We start from the raw sequence: 16,404 nt of genomic DNA on the forward strand, positions 1-16,404 counted from the left end.
GAGAAGAAACCAACCAACATTTGCCTGGAGAGATTCTGGGACCCTGAATAACTGAAATTCAGGATGGTCAGACGAGGATTGGAACCCAGTTTCTCCGGAATGCAAGGCCAGTGTATAACCACTGTGCCACCTCGCTTCATCGTAAGGTTGTCAAACACGCAGTTAGATCCACGGTTCTCAAACTGGGTGCTGCGGCAGCTAGGAGTGCTGCATGCGTATATATACGTGCCGCAGCAATAATATTTATTTTTCACTAAGATTAGCAATTTAGCAGTAGAATACATTTTTATAACATGGCAAAACTATTTATCTCCTAGTCTATAGTTTATGGTCTATGAGTCTATGGCATACATTCTATGCTCAGTCTGCCAATTTTTGTGGTTGTAAGCCATTTGTTTTGAGTGGTACCGGATTGCTGTCATCACACAAAAAGACTCGAATAGAAAGTTGACTTAGTTTTCAAGATAAATATTGCTGGCGACGGTTATAACGCTAAGTGGGAACGGGCTGGTGTGCATCCAAATATTTTTCTGATGCACTGCATCATACGTGTCGCGCTATTGTAATTCCAGCAACATGCGTTTGTTCACAAAGACGTTCACTGTTGGCGTGAAACAGCAATGGTTACATCTCTCCCGCCATAAAGAGGAAAGCATTACCAACACAAAAAAAATTTCTGGAATTATCTAGAAATTCACAGCATTTTCGCAGTGAATTCCCAGTCACATAAAATCCCTGCCATTTGCCTGGTTTTCGTAGTTGATAAGATACACTGATAAGTGTTTTAGCTGGTCAAATCATAAATACAGAAATAATATTCAATTCCAGATGGAGTACGCAAGACAAGATGAAAAAAATAAATTCTCACCATCTGAATTATTTCATTTAATATGTATATCTCCAGAAAATTAAAATAATTATATTCTTTGAATGATATTGATAGATTCATGACTATTTTCATATTTAATTTAAAAGAAAACATTATTTTGCTTTAGAATCTTAAAAAAAAAAAAAAAAAAAAAAAAAAAATATTAAAACTTGTTCACAACTCTTATTTATGTGTCAAATGCAAGAGTAAAATATTATCTCTACAATAATAAAATTAATTTTTAACTTACTTGGTGGTCTTAATTGTGTTGGATGCTCAACCAAATTGCTGATGGCAGACTCTTTCAAGTTAAAAACGCCATCTTTTTCAACATAGCTGAAAATTATAGATACAAAATCAATATTAAAAATTAATTTAATATAAAGTACCAGTACTTGGGATAACCACATAAAAATAAATATTCTAGAAATATTGTTTTATTAGTTGCAAAATGACTTTCATACTAATTCTACCAGAATTACTTCTGCGCTTTCGACATCTGTGTAGTAATATTCATAACTTTATCACCTAAAGAAGATAGTCAAATAATCTAGTTGAAATTTAATTATGAAAGCCACAGCCTCATAAAAATTAATTCAGCATAACTAGCCATATACCCTAAGTTCGTGTGATCTTATTTCTTGCTAGAATTTTGCTAAGTATGATTTTTATTCTTCAGATTAATGAATAGGTAACAAATCATTCAAACATGAAAAACATTTTACAGACAGAATGGTAGACTAGACCAAGTTATTTTTCATTTATATGAGGAAAAAAAAAAAAAGTAATTTGTAATGTTTTCAGAACAAAAAAAAACTTTTAGCCAATGCAGCTAGTCACCTTTCACAATTACTGCAATGGGTGTAATGTTAACCACACCACTGTTTACATATTTAGTTCACGTTTTAAGTCAGATGAGAGACCTTTTAATCAAATAAAATGTGTCGCCATTGTGCAAAAGTTTTTAAATGTTAGAACTATACAAATTATGTTGATAATAAGTATACATGTCAATTTAAAAAAAATGAAAAAAATTAAACTATGACTCAACTCCATTATTTTTTGAGGCTGTTACAAGAGACATTGAAGCGTGATTATTGTAATATTAGACTGAAATTTGTGTCTTACTTGTCATTCAGGATAACAGAATCCCACCACTCAACATTCGGCACGTCATCTTCTGTCGTTTCTGTTTTGGGAGCAATGAGAGCTAGCTTGGTGGCGGACGATATGCCTGTCTTCTTTGCAATCTGTGATATCTCGTTCTGCAGCTTGTCTAGCTGGGCCTATGACAACAGATAACCTATTTAAATAACTCATCTGCATCAATACAGCCCTTAAAGATAAAAAGCACAAAAAAATAGTGTATTTGGCAAAATAACTGTCCTATTTACTGTGGACGCAGACAAATTTTGCCAAAAAGTTACCACAAAAACAGCTTGAGATGAAATAATTATACAACTAACTTGGTGTTACATCTTGAATCACACGTGGTTAGTACAAAAGCCACTACAAAGTCGCTCTTGGCCAGAAATGTTGCGGTTAAACATATACTAAATGTGGATACTGTAGCAGACACAACTGTTGAGTGTGATTTTCTACATTTAAGGACCTCATTTAACTGGGCACTCATACAGTGTTCAGAGCTTAAAAAAATTATGCAATTTAAGAAAACTGTTTATAATATTCTAGTGGTGTCTGTTTACGAAAAACATTTAAGAATAAGCTGAGGGTGGATTAATGGTTCTGTACCTGTATTTTGTTTTTTAATATATTTCTTGAAAAGTGAAAATGGCTAATATGTTTTTCTTGGTATATCTTTAGGCATGAAAGACCCAGTACTGTAGCGAGTGAGTGGTGCCTTTACATGAGATTCTGGAAAGTTCCAGAATTTAATTGAACTGTTTGGTTTATGTTTACTCAGGAAAGAAACACTTAAGGGAACAGTTTTCAAGTAATTATTTTGTATTAATATAATTTTACCTGCATTTTTTATTTAAAATTGTGCTTATTTTATACTTTAAGCTTTTATGTTTGTTTCATTTTATTGGATCCATTTAAATTTAGTCTGTTAAAGAATTGATCACTATTTGTACATGAAAACCATTTTATAGTACACCAGCATACATATTTAATAGTCTCTGTTTGTATATATTTATTTATATAATTTTAAGGAAATATGTTTTTTTATATATTTGGGGAATTTTTGAAAAGGTCTGTTTCCTTCTGATGTTAAACGCCAATTTACTAGATTGAATCTGAATATAATGCTATGATATTTTACTAAAACTGCATTATAATTGGGAACTTGTATCTGTTTTTGGGAACAGTTTAGTAGAAAAACTACAGGCTCTGTTCCTTAAACGAAAATCGTCATGTATTTCCTAGCCTCAGGAAATTTAATGGGTCTGACACAAGAGCCGGCTGTTCCAGCCTGAGAATCCATGAGGTGAGATGAAATAGGGTGTGGACCAGTGACAGAATGAACTGGTGGGGAAAATGGAGTACCCCAAGAAAACCCACAAGCCACGGCAATGTCCCTCCTGGGTTCGAACCCCTCTGGGAATCAAACACTAGTCACTAGTGTTCTGCACACTAAATCACAGCAACAGAATTATAAATCATACTCCATTCAATAATCCAAACTATGTGCACACGTTATGGCCTTAAATATGTTGATTTTTGAATTTAAAATGAATGGAACTTAAGTAGCCACATAAAGCTGTTTGCTGCATGCCTCTTTTTCCACCTAAAGCCACACATCCAGTTTTAAGTAAATAAAAAAAATAAGATTTAAATATTTTTTAATACATTATTTTTGTAATTACATATGTACTGTAATTTATTCAAATTTTTGTAGGAGAAAATGTTGAATTTTTTTTTTCCAAGTCTGAAAGTTACCGTCATTTATTACAAAGCTTTGGCACTAGCATCAACATTATTAATACGTACCTTCATCCGCATACTATTGGCAAGCTGTTGAAATTTTCCTGGCTCGTGAAAACGTAGTGCTCTTTTGTTGCGCACAGAAGGCTTTGCACCAATTCGAGGATCAAAGAATTTTGCTTCCGATAAATTATCCACTACGTGCTCAGCAAGTTGTTGTCGAAACTCTTCACGCTTTTTAGCACGAATATTTGCCTGCAAGCAAACATTTTTTTTAAAAAAACACCATTTATTCCAGTCCTCTGAAAAATATTTTATTCCTATAAAATGAATAAAACAACTAATAAGTATTCAACCACCTTAAATAATCCAGTTTCTCAATGATCAGTTTAAGAGCTATTACGTACAAAAAATTAATAAACTGTAATACACGGACTATCGCAATACCAGTTATCATAATCATCATCAACTGCTTCCAACCTGTGGCCAGGTCAGCAAAATAATCACATTTTTTTAAAATTCAACACACACTGAACCAAAGGCTCGAAATTTACGCCAGGTAGTAGACTGTACAAAATAATTAACACCACTTCTAAACAGCAATGAGAGAATCCATCCATCATGAAATTTTAAAAGTCACAGATTTATAAACCACTTAGTAGGGATGTGCGAGTACCCGATATTTTCGGGTACGGTTCGAATCCACAATTACCCGAACCTGGAATCGTTGTACGTACATGGATTCGAACAGTATTACGAATATTCACAAAAGTTATAAATTAATTTAATACGGCTCAAAAATACTAGCAGTGAAAAGTAAAATTAGGCTACTATTACGTAAATATTTATAATATGATGTATCAAAGAAAGATGTGTAAATTAAATAATTAACAGTGACATTAACAGAATTTCGAGATTTCGAGAGCTTAAACTATAGTTACGAATTTCGTCATATAGCAAACTATAAACTAAAAACAATTACATACCTACAAGAAAAAAACGTCTTGGCTATTCATTGTAGAAAAAATGGTTTCGTGTGCTGAAACGTTTATAAAACTGAGATTTCCCTGTGGCGTGCAGTTTATTACGATTGAGTTGGAGAATCGAATGTTTTGATTTTCATATTAAGTTTACATAATTATAAACATTTCAATCTCAGTGTAATAAATAATTGTCAGTAGTCACAGTTAGAAAAAAGAGAACACACATTATTTTTAAATTAATCAGTTATTTTTAATTATTCCGTGCTTAATATTCGGAATCGGATTCATATCTCAAATATTGCCAGGGATTCGAATTGGATTCGAACCGAACTGAAAATCAAGGATTCACACATTCCTACCACTTAGTAATTGAAAAGTTAAAATAAGTTTCAACGTTCATGATCATGTTGAGTACCCAACATTAAGATTAACCTTCTTGTTGCAAGAGATAAATTAGCAATGTTTATCGTAGGACAAGCTGATTCCGAGATGTCCTCAAGTTTCTCTGTTTTGTAAATGAATACATGACGCTCCGTAGTAGTCCCTCCTCAAGTTTCTCTGTGTTGTAAATGAGTACATGACACTTCGTAGTAGTCCCGTAACACCTGGCAGTACCGAGACGTGGACCGCGCGCGTACCTTGAGCGTCGGGGTCGGGTGGGACAGCTGCACCTCCTTGCCGGAGACGTCGACCGTGCGTCCCTCCTTGTTGAGGATCAGCGGGGCCGGCTTGTCCTGGACCAGCACCCGGCCGGTGGCCGACAGCTTCGACTGGATCTGGGCCTGCGGACGTCACGAACCGTCACTCGCGCCACTCTCTTCACGCGCACGCAGCCGCCGACGTTTCACCGTATTTACGTTCCCTCCCATCTAGTTGTGCCAAATTTAAGAATTTGTTGCTACCACTTTCATTTTTAAAAATTGTAGTTAAAGTATGTCACTATAATGTACATTTTTATGCACCGTAACAAAAAAAAACACCTCATGTTACTGCCTTATCGAAACTACTAAACCTACGTAACTTTTATCAGAAGTAAGAAAAAATTTATATTTAATGGATTGCATTTTTTTTTAAATTTATTTCTGGTATCCTGGTTCTGACATACTTTAAAATAAGAATTTATCTTTTGTCACTGCCTGATTGCAATATTTCAACGTATGAAGCCCACATTTTTTAAATGCATTTTCTTGTGATATTGCTCTATTAGCCACATCTATATCCTATATGGCATCATATATTGACTGCTATTATTTTTATTAACTATTAATTAAGTTTTTCAAAATAACAATTTATGCTTGCTAGGTCCACTTACAGCAATAGTATCTACATGCTGTTGATGGATATGCATTAATGTGAAAATATATCTCATCTCCTTGAACAGTAATCAATACTAAGTGTGCACATTAATTTTTTTTTTATTTGTTTACAAATTATGAATTTCACACTATCCATACTGTAATAGGCATATAGGAAAAAAACGTTCACGATCAGCATATAACAACTAAACAACAAAATGGATGAAACTCTATAGTAACTACTTAAATTTTGAAATAAATGTTTACTAACCTGAAGATTAGCAATCTTCTTGGCTTTGTCCGGATCGCCACGCTGAATGAAGCTAGGTATAACCGACGTGGGAGAAAACCCGATACAACTCATGTTGAGAGGCATCATTTCTTCAGCCCTGAACGAGACAGATCGAACAGGCGGGGTTTCGTGCGCTCGTAAGGCGTTCAGGGCACGCTTCCGCTCCTCAATCATTTTCTGTGCGTTGGCCATCATCTCCTTTATCTGCAAAACCACACAAACTCACTTAGCAGCTTGGAGCACGAACAAACCACTCGCTACCCTGCAAGACAACAGCAAACTATTAGCAACCTTGGCGCAAGCACTTATCAACAAAATACCTAAAGGAAAAAGAAGAAAAAAACTATCAATATTCAAGATTTAATTTTACCACACAGCATCCTATAAAAAGAATACCAGTGCAAATCCTTATAGACAATAGAATAATTATGCAATGCTAAGCCCAAACCTTAAAACATGTTTTGAATTTATTAGTTGTAGGTATTATTTGAACCTACAAATTTACTACTAAGACACATAGGTTACAAACTTCTGATGACCACAGCACTTTTAAATAAACAAAGATTGAACTAATTACATATATAATTAATTAAAGGTTTAACATCTCATCTACACTGAGGTTGGTACTACATGGTAGAAAAAATTACTTGTAATATTTTTAAGTCAAAATATTGTAAATATCCCTGTGTTTTCCAGTTTTAAAAACCATGAGTTTTCTGTTTTCAATATTTTAACTGTCTGCGGAAACCATGGTAATTTACTTCATGTGAAAACCCAATTTACTACTGAGGCTAGTTATTCCTAGAGACAAGATTACATGGTGACTTGGGATAAAACCAAAATAACACTGCAACGCAAGATACATCATGGATTTAAGTAGCATTTAGTCAAAACTTAATTCAAATCATTAAAGAAGTAAATTTAAGTGTTTGAAATTCATGGAATTTACGGGCAAAAAACTGTACCAAATCACATGGATCACAAAAATTAATTTAATTTATTTTACTGTGCAGCTCTAATTAAATCACTTTTAAACAAATGCTTGCCAATTTATTTTTATTGTTCTGAATGTATATCTGTTTTGGACAAATTTATCAAAAATTATTTTGCCGTAAAAAGGCCGCATATAAATTTTGTCATAAAATTTTGTGGAGTAAGTATTACAAAACAGCTATTATAAAAAAAAAAAAACAATAACACCAAAAATCCTGTTTTAAAAGCGAAATTGGGGTAAAAACCATAAAATCTTGTGTCTAGTGATCCCGCCTGCCCAGAAGGCACTAACGTTGCCACGCCACGCACCTGAATGGCCGTCAGCTGGCCGGGACTCGGAGTGCTGCTGGCCGCCGTCACGAACGACACCGGCTCTATGTCGGCAGTCATCTTGGCTCTCTTCACCTCCTTGTCCTCCGTCCTGGCGCTCGACTCGTAGTGCCGTTTCTTGGTGCTGCGGTGGTTGGTCTTCATGTCCTCCGCCAGTTCGAAGATCTTGTCCGTCAGGCGCGACGCCTTCTTCTCGTCCAGCAGGGACGCCAGCTTGTCTGCAAACAAACCGCAGATCTGTATCAACAATAAAGAGAAGTGATCCAAGCTTGTTGTTTCTAATGGAAGGAGATGGATGGAGCTGAGCATCTCGTTGATGCTGTGGTCGTTACAGACGATGAAAGCAGGTAACGTGCTAGTGCAGGATGTCTACAATACCTGGTGAACCTGACTCAAGACTTTTGCAGATATTTTTAGTAAATATTTTCTTAAATATTTTTTATCTCACCCTGATTTTGTATGTATATGTATGTATGTATGTGTATGTGTGTATGTGTGCATGTATGTATGTGTGCATGTATGTCTGTGTGTCTGTGTGTGTGCGTGTGCGCGTGAGTATAGTAAGCAAGCAACCTAACAGAATACAAATAAATATACTATTCGCAGGAACGAGTCTTTCGAGAGATAATTTCCACATTATTTAAGCAGATAGGTTACAATATTTATTTTTAATGCATGACTGTAAACTAAGTGATGCATCAGAAAACGCAAAATGCTCAATAAGAAATCGCTGCTGGAAATTAAAGTTCCATGATTTCCAGCACAATGACTCTTTTTTTTTCCAGGAATTTTCGTGACCAAGCCTCCAATTTCTTTACTTTTTTATGACTTAAGGTAACATGTAGACATCCTGTAATGGAGCAATACACAATAACTTGCGAAACTTCCTGGTTTCACACCGCTGGGACTCAAACCCAAACACCTTGATGTGGAGACAAGTTATCTGACCACTCAATCACAGTGATCCTTCCCACTGTTTCTAATACCAAAAATGTTCGTACAGAAAAAAAAATCCTAATGGTTTAGTGACATTAAAAATAATATTCTTTCAGCTAGAAATGATATGAACCTAATGTAGGAAATACTTTTATATTTTTTTTATAAACTTTAGTATAATACGTTTTTAATAATTGAACTTAAATGTTATTCCAAATACTTTCATCACTGAAAGTAAAATAAACAATATTTATGCTAAAGGTTTGACAAAATTAAAAGTTAATGTAGTTTGAAACAGTAATTTCTGTAAAGAGAACATTGTTTATTTTGTCTTTAGACATAGAGTAAAACAAAGAAGTTGAAGTAATAAAAGAATAGAAAAAATTTATTAAAATGGTGGCTACATAGTTTAAAGTTTGTTTTATCATTCAAAGTAACACGTCGTTGCAAAGTGGAATTTCCAAAAACAAAGCTATATGTAATAACGAATCTAACCATTCTCAGTACCTGGTCAAACGCATACATCAAGAGCAAGTGCTAGTTATGTGCCCGCAAACGATTTAAAGGGCTATGTGAACTCTCATAAAGAAGTTCCACAAAATTCTCAAACAGCACAGTATCATAGCTGTCAGTCACAGAGGATTATTTCTCGCCAATGTGTCCGAGACAGCTAGCGACAAGCTCATACCCAAAAGAAAAAAACTGTAGGTACGCATGTCATTTACCTGAACTTCCTCTTTTATTGTGAGCTTCAATTAACATTCCAAAAGATAGTTAAAAACAAACGTGTTTAAACAGAAATGAATTGTATGATATTTCAAGCCTTTACAGTATTATTAAAAAATTTGGGCGTACTAGATAAAATTATTTAGTAGGTTTCTAACTTTGTAAAACACTTAAATTAATAAAAACAATTACTAAAAAAAATTTACTAAATTTTGCGTAACTTTGCCGAGCTCTTGTAACAGGTAGCATCGCTGTATGATGGTCACCTCGGCGGAGGAAGAGGCCTGCAGGCTGATGTGTAAAAACCCTTGCGCGAGACGCGACGACAATGCGAGGAGGAGGAAATAAGCACTGAGGGTTCGTCTGGCAAGTGGCGACGTAGTTGAGATTCCTAAAGCTATTATGGCCTTGGCAGCAACTCATCTATGTGGCTTTTTACATGAATATTTGTGCAAAGAAGTCTAAAAAAAAATCTAAATTTGACTTTTTTCACCAATGAGTTTGAGTGTTCCAGACATCGCACCAATGTGTGATAGGTATCAAACGATTCTGTACCTTTTCATCTGTGTCTCAGTTGTATAAGCAAACGTTCATGTACACGCAAGTGTGCTGCCTAAAGAGCAATATTCCAGAACCCTGTACTCATCGAAAGTGAAAATTTGTTACAATCAACTTCGATTAGTAGAGCATTCCTAAATATCACAGACAAGATTATTTTTGTGTCATGGTCCAATTTTCATAATTTTTGAATCATTGTGTAGTGCTATAAATGCAATTCTCTTAAGACTGCACATATGCATAAATTAGGAGGTTACATTTTAGTTATTTTATAATAGAATTATTGCACTTGTGACACTGAAACTTAATCTTGTTACCAAATAAGGTAGTATACATGCATGGTTAGAATCTCAGACTTGTGTCTTCCCTGGGTTTTTTTTATTAAAGAGCCAATACGTTATCGTAATAATTAAATATTTCAATTAAATGAAGAAAAAATACTACGAAAATTTAATAGCAGCAACTAATATAACTCAATAAAACTCTGTGTAAAATATCATAAACATGTGCAAAATTATTTTTTACTAGCGCTCACTCTTAAGCTCAATGATGAGGTAGAACAAGGGTATCAGTAAATGAAGCCATCACTGGCAAACACCTACCTCTCATTGTGCAGTCCACATACGTGCGATCCATCCTTCTGAGGCACGACCACAACTGTCTCTATTATTCTTGAAAAGGAGCAGAAGGGAAGAGAGGGTAGGGAAATATTTTCTCTTACTTATTCTTCTTCCTTCACATAAGTTCAACTTAAACACTTAAAGCTCTAATTTCCTTCCACCAATATCTCTCCCCTGTTACTTTTCAGGTCCAACACACCAATACAATGAAAGGCGACGGTTATTGTTTAACCATGCAAACACAACCCACCTTGACACGACAAGTATGGTATCATGGTATTGTGGCTGCTACTATTATACACAGGAGGTAGTGTACACAATTCAGACACCCTAGGAGTTGAGAAAAAGCTCCATCCTAAATGGCCAAATTAACTTGCTACAGATAGCAGCAAGACTTCCCATCAGTTAGCTTCCATGCCACATGAGTGGTACAAACATGAAGCATGACCAAAGCTTCTACGACCATCATCACTGCAATCTTGGCTACTGCGAGAGACCATGAAATGTGGCCATGCCACCAAAGCAATCCAGGTTCAAATCCCAGGGAGGTTGGCCCTGGATTTCCCACTAGTTGAAAACACGATAAACACTGTCATACGCCGCTGAATTTACAAGGGATTTACACGGGTTATTCACCATTTTCCCCTTCAATTCATCAATGCTCCGTTCTCGTATCCAACAACTTTGATTTCAACAAAATGTTGACTCAATTCATTCATTCATCCTCACTGGCTGCAAAGAGGCACTAGGTGGCTACATTCTTTAAATGATTCATACAATGGGGAATTTTGATTTAATGCAGTTTTTTGAACATACGCCATTGCAGTTTTCCACTATTTGTCATGGAAAAATTCAGAAGAAAAAAAAATTAATAAAAATATGAAGATAAAAAATTTACAGAAAACAAAACTGAATCAGCTGATGTCGGACAAATGGAACCAACATGGAATCTAAACAAGTATTATGGACAACCGGACGACCGCACAGAAAAAATCTTCAACAAATAAATATAATACAACGCAAGAATTCCGTTAAAGGAATTGTCATAGAAAAAATAATATAACAACACAGACAAACAGAGTGGGCTAACAAGACAGATTAAATGCAGGCAGAACACAAACCTGGACACAATGCTGCAAACATATAAACACAATGATGTAGATAAACAGGTGCTTCAGTTAGTAATTCAGTTTCTGGAAATATTAGGTATTACCCGCTAAACAAAAATAAAAGTATCTCCATCTCTCTTCACCCATTTCATCCCTCTTGTGCATTCTGAATCACAACCCTGAAGCCCGACACGAGGAAATGGATCGAGTCGTGTCTTCTCGCCTGTGTCCAAGATGCGACCGTGATGCCAGCATTGTGCTCCAAGACATGTGGACACCCACTTCTGTGCCTTTGGAGAATGCCTCACTTTCACAGTCACGTGACACATTTCAACATCTATTTTAAATTGAAAATATTTGTCAACATCTATTAACTTGTAACAAGCATGTACTGGTATAAAAAGTATTTGTACAATTTCAAACACAATTTATCAAGCTAATTGTATGTTGCCCTTTGGATATTATATGTGATTTCCTATGTTATTGCAACCTTGTTAGATTACACAGTGTAGAATTGGTTATCGCCAAAAATAAAGTATAGGCAGGGGCGCAACCAGGAGGGGGGGGGGGGGCAAGGGTGTTTTGCCCCCCCCCCCCTCTGAAACCTTGAAATGGGGGCAAACGGGGGCAAAGAAAGTGCTGTGTAATCAATTTCTAGATAATAAAACTGCTTAAATAGCACCATTTTCCACCTTGAAATACAAATTTTCCCGGGGGAGAACCCCCGGACCCCCAGCTTCAATAGGGGGGATTGATGATTCTTTATAAAAAGGTATATTGCCCCCCCTTTGGAAATTTAGTTGTTGCACCCCTGAGTATAGGTAGGTATGACTGATTTAATTAGTGATTAAAAATGCATTATTTAAACACAATAAGACTGCTAAATATTACAAATTCACTTTCTAAGTTACCTAGGCTATATGATTTTCTTTAACAGGTAGCATATATATTGTATTAATTATTTGTTCAGATCCAACATTCTCTTGCTTGCTTAGATAAACCTCTTTATATGTTTACAAACAATTAATCTTTATGTAAATCTCAGTAAGAATAAGTGTGTGCTAGTACAAAAAATGTCATCAATTGATAGATAAATACTGTGTTGACAGGACATATGTATTTCAGCAATACAGCTAGGTCACACCTACTATAAAGATTTTTTCAAGAGTACATTCCTTAATTAGTTTTACCTTTTAGCTGAAATGTGTAGGGCAATAATATTTACAATAAAATGTTAAAATTAAATTTAAAAAAACATGAAAACTAAACAATCAACATGGTAAATGAAACCAAATTCAAAGCCTTTGGCTCCAATTGACGGAGACATACTAATACTCACTTGAAGTTTTCTTCTTATCGTATCCTGAGCCAAGGCAGTTCAGAGCTGCCGTTACCAGCGACGGTTCGCTGAAACCTAGAAACTTTTGAACTGTCTTGTCTATGTAGGGTTTCATTTCTTCTATTTCTTTTTTCGAATAAGTAGTCATCTTGACAAATGTATGGCACTGTCACTGAAACAAAGTACCTAATCTATGAGATGCCTGAAACAGTAGAAATTATTTATCTGCAATGCATTGCACACAAATACATGCAACTCTGCTTTCCTGAGTACAAAGAGAATGAGCATGATTGTGCACACCCCAACTGCCAGAAGCATGTTTATCCATTTACTATTTAACATAACATAATACAAGTGAGTGAATTTTAACTATGATGTGAACTATGGTGACTAATGTGAATAGGACTAGAAATAGACAGATTGATCTAATTGATCTAATGTTCAACAAACTCTGCTAATTAATACTTATTTTAATTGTTTAACATAATATCCATTATTAGAAATTTGTAATATAACTTTTATGCTAGCTAATGTATATATTTTACATATATTAGAAATAGTGTATGTAATCATATACATGTATTTCATAAATTTTGTAACCATGTTTACAAGCCCTATATTCAGAGAGCCACTGCTCATCAAATGAGTATATTGGGTGCTAAGAAAATAAATAAAACAAAGGCTAACATACTCCCATTCTTAATAGCCTGGCGAGTGTAGCAGAGATTTGGGATAAAAATTTGAAAAGTAGCTGCTTATTGTAAATAAGTGATATAATTTAAATGAACAAAATAAAATTTTGCATCAAAAAATATTTCTACACATCTTTGCATTGTCGATTACATTTCTATGTTATTTGCCAAAGCAGCATTACTATCACAAGTGATTTAACTGTAATTAAAACTTATGTAGGTTGGGTTGCTTACATTTTTCTTGAGAATTTGCCATATTATTAACTGTGCATGGATATTACATGATTGTCATTCACATTCTAAAATAAACAAAAGTTAATTATGCAACAACGGGTTAGAAATAATTTTTGATAAACTAAAAGTTATTAGGTTATTTAATTTTAGATCTAGGCTATGTTTGACTTTTGTCATTATTAATTTTCATGCTTTCATTAACAGTTTTGATATGTAAAATATTAGGTATTTTAATTATTTGTATATTCTTTTCACGAACGGTAATTTACTGGTTCCGTTAGTTTATTTGTGTAGTTTAAGTGAAATGTTTTAAGTTGAACCATTGGAGCGAAGATCACAAAATTGATCCTATAAAAGAAAATTAATAATTAATTTCATCTCTAAAGCTTTCAACTCAACAATTTTGCATGACTTTATTGCCTTCCCCATAGCTAAATTCTTCAGAGTCCAGCGCATGAAAAAGTCCTTATGCCAAAGAATCAAGCAACATTAAATATACTAAAATAAAAATACATTTTCAGATTTCTTCCCTCAATATGCCACTACTTTCAAAATTATAAAATTTTATACTAAACTTCAAATTCCCTTAAAAAGAACATTTAGCTATAACTGAATATTTCTAAACACAGAGCAAGCAAAGAATGTGTTGCATTAAAATTAATCATTTGTTTCCAAAAAGCATGCTTCACAGTCATTTGACTTAGCACGAAAGCTAGGATCAGAACTATATGCAATATTTTAGTCCAAATGTAAAATATTAAGAATATTATAACATGGCACAAAGAAAATTCATTAATAATTCTAGATGCAATAAAACATGTCCTTGTACATTTACTTTCCTTTCTTCTAAACAAAAATGTGTATTGAGTAATGAATAAATTTAACGATCATGATAAAGGGGAACGGAGGGGAGGATGGAGACAGCTGGGAACTAGTGTACACAGAGGTAGGTATAAAGGGCAGACAGATTAAGGGTGGAAGCTCCAGAGGGGATGGAGGCGAACAGAAAGAGGTGGGAACGCTTTCCTTGGGAGAACAGGGAGGGATTTAAACGGCCTGGTGGAAGGAAAGTTGAGATTGTGAGATGCAAGGGATCTGAGAAGACAACCTGGCGGGGGAGGGGGGGGGGGGTAATAAAAGAAAGGAGAGGACTCCTTGCCACCGGGTGAAGCATAATTGCGAGTGTAACAAATCAATCAATCAATCAAACCCGAACAATAGTGCTCAGCATTTAAATGGATACATTTCTAGAGTATTTGATGATTGGTGGCTGCCTAAGTGTTACTTCCCTTCCAAAATATACAAATGGAAAATAAAAATCAAAAATTGAATTTTTTTTATTAAAATGTTTTTTTTTTTTTTTACATATGCCATTGCTGGATACACTGCATGCATTTCCGAGAAACCTTGATTATAACATACAGTGCAACCAGCAAAATCCAAAAAAAATAATTTAAAACCATCAATTAAAATACATATTTTTTTTACTTAAATTTTTTTTCTAAACAAACTTTTAAATGGTGTGATATTTCCAAACCTTTCAAATTATAGCAGTTGTTACGTTGATTAAGTTAGAAATATTTACAATACTGTAAAAATGTGTTGGTGGTTGGTTAAGTTAGTTTAGGTAAATAGTGTGCATGGTTGTTAGGTTAGAATACTTACATAATATGTATTACTGAAATTTTAGAGGTTACACAAAATGTGAAATATTTCAAAACTTAACCAATCAATTGTAAGCACAATTTAAAGTATTTTTAATGTAACTAAACTAACTTAAACTACCATTCACACAATTTTAAAGTATTTAAAATGTAGTTAACCTAACCCATCCAAACATTCAAAATGTAAACTACATGATAGTTCACAAGGTAGTAATGAGGCAACTAACAAATACCTTTTCATTAATCAAAAAAATTTAAATACTGAACAGTTCCATTCGTAAATAATTACCTGGAGTTTAATTGTTAATTAAATACTGAAATGCTTTAATTAAGTAAACACGAACCAAGCCTTTACGAGCTAGAGAAAGATTACGCTACGTTTAGCTTTGAAATTTAGACACAACACTCCATAGCAAATATTGATAATTAATTACCTGACGATAAACAATTATTCCTGTAGTATCTACTTGACAGAAAAACAAATTTTATACTAATATTCAAAAATTGACAGCGTTATCAAAACATCACCATTCTAAATACAAATTTTAGATGTTGATGGTAGATGCTGGCTGATGCCTGTAGTAACTTTCCGATACTTAAGACGCACACTAACTGTAACCACAGTACTACAATTAAAAATAAATTAGATGTAATTCAACTAACGTTTGTAAAATTATATTCATGGATGCAAATTTATTTTGAACCGTGCAGAGTTTTTTTGCAAATACATTTTTTTAACATAATTATGTATGTTTAGCATACCTATGTAAGTTTTATAAAAATGCATAAGACATAAAAATGTGTATGAAATCATAAGTATGGAGCAGGGGTGTCTCCTACAAAGTTCGGAAAGATGACAGATTTCACTCAGTTTCTTTG

At 34.3% G+C, this 16,404-nt stretch overlaps 1 protein-coding gene across 2 annotated transcripts in view; it reads right to left on the reverse strand.

The window, feature by feature from the left end:
- Positions 1–16,123, reverse strand: part of LOC134535893 (U4/U6 small nuclear ribonucleoprotein Prp3) — a 43,939-nt gene extending 27,816 nt beyond the window's left edge. The window contains exons 1-8 of one of the 2 annotated variants that reach the window (XM_063375242.1): positions 15,960–16,123; positions 12,936–13,107; positions 7,627–7,865; positions 6,304–6,528; positions 5,376–5,519; positions 3,821–4,009; positions 1,997–2,154; positions 1,119–1,204 (exon numbers count right to left, since the gene is read on the reverse strand). In XM_063375242.1, coding sequence (XP_063231312.1) covers positions 1,119–1,204; positions 1,997–2,154; positions 3,821–4,009; positions 5,376–5,519; positions 6,304–6,528; positions 7,627–7,865; positions 12,936–13,083 — 1,189 coding nt within the window. In that variant the 5' untranslated portion in view covers positions 13,084–13,107; positions 15,960–16,123. Of the gene's footprint in view, positions 1–1,118; positions 1,205–1,996; positions 2,155–3,820; positions 4,010–5,375; positions 5,520–6,303; positions 6,529–7,626; positions 7,885–12,935; positions 13,108–15,959 lie in introns of those variants that run through there. The other variant, XM_063375243.1, reaches the window with a different exon arrangement.
- Positions 16,124–16,404: the final 281 nt, after the last annotated feature.

Source organism: Bacillus rossius, chromosome 10 (genome assembly GCF_032445375.1).
Source record: "Bacillus rossius redtenbacheri isolate Brsri chromosome 10, Brsri_v3, whole genome shotgun sequence".
Lineage (NCBI taxonomy): Eukaryota > Metazoa > Arthropoda > Insecta > Phasmatodea > Bacillidae > Bacillus > Bacillus rossius.